The 5,153-nt window shown below is 39.8% G+C and overlaps 1 protein-coding gene across 2 annotated transcripts in view; it reads left to right on the plus strand.

Moving 5' to 3' along the window:
* The window catches only part of CUL4A (cullin 4A), a 34,738-nt gene that overhangs the window by 858 nt on the left and 28,727 nt on the right, over positions 1-5,153 (plus strand). For both annotated transcript variants that reach the window (XM_031056156.1, XM_031056158.1), the window contains exons 2-3: positions 366-481; positions 3,777-3,880. In XM_031056156.1, the coding sequence (XP_030912016.1) occupies positions 366-481; positions 3,777-3,880 (220 nt within the window). The remainder of the gene's footprint in view (positions 1-365; positions 482-3,776; positions 3,881-5,153) is intronic.

The following is a 5,153-nucleotide window of genomic DNA, read 5'->3' on the forward strand; positions in this document are numbered from 1 at the left end:
CTGATAACGCCGCCGGCACCGTGCCCGTGTAAGGGCTCCCGGGGACACGCGTGGGGCTCCGTGCGGCGCGGGGGCAGCGGCCGTAGGGAGCGGGCAGAAAGCCACCTTAGTGTCAGCGCTGATTAAAGCCAGGCAGGGGGGTTGCCTCGCTAAAAGTAACACGGGCGTCAAACACGGCAGCCGGGGGTGAAGCGCGGCGTGCGAAGGCTCGGGTGGAATTAGTGACCCCTCTGAGAGTGCCAGAGTTACATGGCCAAGAGCACAGAGGCTTGGCACAACCTGATGGAGCAGCAGGGAGAGAGACATTGCTGCTGCAGGCTCCCCTTAGGTGGCCGTTTTCAAACTACCTGTGTCTTACTTCACAGAAAGACCCAAATTACCAGATAATTATACTCAGGACACCTGGCAGAAACTTCACGAAGCGGTGGGAGCAATACAGAGTAGCATTTCTATTAAATACAACCTTGAAGAGCTCTACCAGGTAAGCTACGTCAAGTTTTAGTTTCGTTTTTTGCAAGTAAACTGCTTTGGCACGCATTCAACATAATGTATTTTGATTTCTTAAAAGCTGACTGAATACTTTGCTAAATACTCTGTTTCTAGTCAGTTTTTGTTTATCAGTTTCTCAGAGAGCTACCAGGATCTGGGCCCATGAAAAAGCAGTTTCTGTTGGAAGGCACAGAAAGCTATTCCTTGGCAGGGCTGAGGTCTAAGTCTAAGTCTAGTATCTTCAATACTCTGCCCACTCAACATGCTGAAAACAGGATGTTATTCTAACCGGGTAACGAAGTTATATATTTTATGATGATTTTTGTACATGCTATGGTCTCTTGTAAATAGTAGTGTTGAAGTATTTGACATTATTACATTATAATATTACACTTCAATACCTTTTGGGGAATTAGAAAGGAATCTTGATTGAGCAGGCGACAAACTGTCACTTTATCCACATTTCAGACTACTGTTACATTTTCATAACAATCAAGGTCTTAGTTCTTAGTTCTTCTGTTCAAGCGATGAAAAAGCATTTCTGGAACACCTGGACTACTGGAGCAGAGGCTAGGGAGAGTAAAAGAGAGATGGATTCCTCCATCTCTCTTTTACTCTCCCAATTAGAGCCATTTCTCTACTTTCTCCAATTATGTGTGGTTTAGTTCTATGTTATTTCATATGTATGTGCTTTGAGGTATTTAGCTGAAGTTGCAGCTTTTTAGGTGATCATGCTGTAAGAGATTACTGATGTCCTAAATTGTAGTACATAATGTAAGTTAGTTGTGAGTTTTCTGTGGGTGCAGGTGTTTGATCTGCAGATTGATGTCCTTGCCAGACCAGGACTGAAAATTTTATTATGCTCACCTAAAATTTTCTAAATGTTTAGTTGAGGTGCAAAGGGGAGACTGTGAGAGAGGAGAAGGCCAGTAGTCCATACTGGGTCCCTGTTCAAGAAGATCAGAATGGATTTCAGAACTGACAGAACTGACTATACTTAACTCCCTATTTAGGGTATGTAATATATAGGTTTAAAATGGCTGATTATGTAAATGTATATTGACTTAAAATAATTATTTCTTTTAAATTGAAAGCTTGACTGTAATATATTTATCTATTAATACTTGCAGATTTGCACAGTTTGAATGACATAATGCATTTTATTGTTTTAAATTCAGCATTTGAAAAACACTGCTTTTTCAAGTCTAACAAACAAAAACCAAAAAACAAAAACCAGCCCACAGATGCTTTGAGTGTTACCTAACTTGTTTTGAGAGGCTCAGAAATGAGATTATAGTAATATGGCTATGAAATCACTAGAGTACATGCTTGAGTTTTGGCAGAAGAGGAGAGATTTCAGATAAACTGTGAAGGGAGAACTGTACTTCTTGCTTTTCCTCTTTACCTGCTTATTTGTAAAAACTGTGCAAGGCTGATTGAATAATCCTTAAGGCAGCAAATCAGGAAGATTTCTGCACAGTGGGTGGTGGTGCTCGGTGTGCCTGTGCAGGGACAGGTATTTACTGTCCTGCCAGAGGAATAAAAGATGAGGTTCAGCATCAATTGGAAACCTGATCTGTATTTACAGATCATTTTAACTGCCTGTTAGTGAGCATCGAGTCATCCACAGGGGAAAATATCTCTGGGTCCATCAGTTCTTACTATCAGGCCTTTGTGGTGGTATTTTTTTTTTAGTCTATCTGACATTATGGAAGTGAAAGGCCTGCTAGAGTTCAATGCACTCAGTGAGCTGGTGTACCAGCCTACAGTTGAACCTTCTGATTTATTTATTTAATTTGGCACAGTGGCTGAGAAGAAACTGAAGAACAATGATGAGGCTGAGTGGGAAGCCTGAAGGATACTCCTTTCCAGGCATTAGAGGCAGCATGGGAGCAGGCATGAGGGTGCTTGGCAGAAATGTAGTCAGTGAGCAGTGGGAGGGTGGCAGCCAGTTTTTTGTGACTAAAATAGAAATGATGTCTGGGATTGGTGGTAGATTGCACAGATTTTGATAGAAGTAGCTTATACTTGATGGGATAGAGAAAGTGGGGCAGTACAAAGAATTGCTGAATGAGGAGTGAATGATAAAAATAATGGAAAAAGAAAATTACCTTTGCAGCAAGGTCCTAAATAACCTGAATTGGGGCAGCACTGCCCTTTTGGAGGACATAGAACAGGACAGTGTAGTAGCAAAGGAAAGACAGTAGAGCAATGAAGGAAAAAAGTATGAGACTAGACTTATAGTTGGATGGGTAGATAGGAGTGGCTGTAGTATTATCTGCAAAGTGATTGTCTGAATACTGTTTGTTTCAGGTTATCATTTTACTTAAGAACAGATGAAAAACATTATAGGCACTGTGTTATAATTTTGTTTGTTTGCAGGCTTTAATGTTGTATCAAAATTGTGGAGGCCGTTTTTATGTGTATTTAACTAAAAATAGATTAGGTAGATTAGAATCCTCTGGAGCAGAGGAAAACATTTTAATTGTCCAGGTGACATAGTTCTTTAAATCCTTGGCAGTGTTCTGTGCAATATTGCCTCATAATACAACAACAAGTTGATATTAATATAGTGACCACCAGAACATTTGGTTTTGGGCAGAATTGGCATCCTTAGTTAACTAAGGATAAATACTCAACTAAATCCTATGAGCTCCCGATGAATAAGTTCAAGTCTTTATGTAATGGTTAATGTGGGGTTGATTATGGGGCTTTTGTTATTGTTTGGAGCTTTCATTTTTTTTTCTCTCATTTTACATACCTTGCCATGAGTGTGTGAATCAGCGGAAATACTTGGGAAGAAATAAGTGGATAAAAAGACAGGAAAGGAGCTATACTCATTTACCATTTAGACAGACTGGTTGAAATGTCTAACCTAAAGTTATAAAGAAATGAAAATATTTGGCATGGTTGTGTTCCTGCCCCAAAAAAGCACTTGTGTGCATACTGAAGGATGCACAAAATGGACCTTCTGGACGAGTTCTACTGCTGAGCAGTACTGAAGGAGGCAGAATTCTGGTAGTGTTTAACAGCACACCTGAAATATGATCCAAATTGTGATGGTAGATCCTGTCTGTGACACAAAATCTAGCAGAATAAGAGGGGACCAAAATCGGGAAGGACTCCTGAAGTCTTAATTTTTCTACATAACTTTGTTTTGATGTTTTGGTTTTGTGCACAGCTTGAACATGTAAGGCTGAATTTTTTCCTTTGTAAGCCTTAATTACATAGACACAAAAATTTAAGTTGTTTTTTTGTCTCGTTCATAATCCTTTTTTGGTTTTTAGGCTGTTGAAAATCTCTGTTCCTACAAAGTCTCTGCTACACTGTACAAACAGCTGCGACAAGTCTGTGAAGAACATGTGAAAGCACAAATCCTTCAGTTTAGAGAATATCCTTTTGTCATGCACAGAAGTGGTTAGAATGCTTAGTTTAAATCATTATTTTTTTAAAACAAGACTTTGCAAAAAATGCACCAGTAATTGTCACTGTGTTAAAGAGATTCTTTGCTTATATGTTTTTAAATTAGTCATAGGCAGCTTTAGTCATCTGGGTGAATAATTTTTGTGTATTGATGTGTAGCATCCAAGTAAGAATTTATTTATCATTTGAATAGGGATGTAAATTTTACACTAAATCTAGAAAATGTCAATAACACTATGATACTTCTCAGCAGGTATGAACTTCTGTAGCAGGTGAGTAGTGATGCTTATGGCAGCAGTAGCTTAAATAAAATCACAGTGACTATCAACAAAAGTATAAAAAATTCAAGCATAGTGTACCTGTTTGACCAAAAATAACTACTGGTCAACAGTGATGTATCACAGAGGCATTCAACAAGCCTTCACTTATTTTATGTATGCCTTGGGAGGTTCTTGGAAGAGAGCTCTAAGTTCAAGAGACCATTTGGCTGTCTTGGGATGCATAGAAGGATGAAGTTTTATGGTAAATTTCCCCGTGGTTTACTGAAGTTACATTCCTGGACTTTTCTTCTGGCTGAATGGGTCACAGAGGTGCCTGTAGATCTTCTGTGGACACCTGGCTGTAGCCAGCCCTGTTTCCTGAATTCAGTCAAGCTTTACATGCTGAGAAGGTGCCTTATATCATAGGTGTCTTTTGTGTAATAGCCACGGGCTTGCACTGCTGGAGCAGCAGATGGATAGTCTGTGTCCACCTTGCTGTCCCCGAATTCCTGGAAATGCCTTAGCCAGCAGATGATGGATGGAGAGTGCCATATTGAACAGATATTACAGCACTGTGGCTGCTGGCATTGTTTTCCAGCTCTCTATGGATTTTTTAGCAGAAGATGATAGGATAAAATAGAAAAAACCAAGGGGCCAGGACCCAGAATGAGCCTCCTTTCCAGGTGAATGCTTTAAATGTGCTTTGAATTGTAACTCTCCGTTTCTTGGTTCACTGCATTCCCCAGGTAGGTGCCTACACTCAGAATAATTTGGGGTTTTTAATGGTACATAGCACCAACATTATTTCAGGCTGTGTGGTTTTGGTTTTTGTTGGTGGTTTGGTTTTTGGTTTTTTTGGTGGTTTTTTTTAGTCCCATTTATGACATCTGGCTTCTACCTAGCACATTAGTGCAGTAGTCTTTAACATACCTGGTCTTTGAGAACCAAATCTTACAGTCTTCTTTAAAGCAGTGTACAACC

This window comes from Geospiza fortis, unplaced genomic scaffold, assembly GCF_000277835.1.
Source record: "Geospiza fortis unplaced genomic scaffold, GeoFor_1.0 scaffold192, whole genome shotgun sequence".
In the NCBI taxonomy this organism is placed as follows: Eukaryota; Metazoa; Chordata; class Aves; order Passeriformes; family Thraupidae; genus Geospiza; species Geospiza fortis.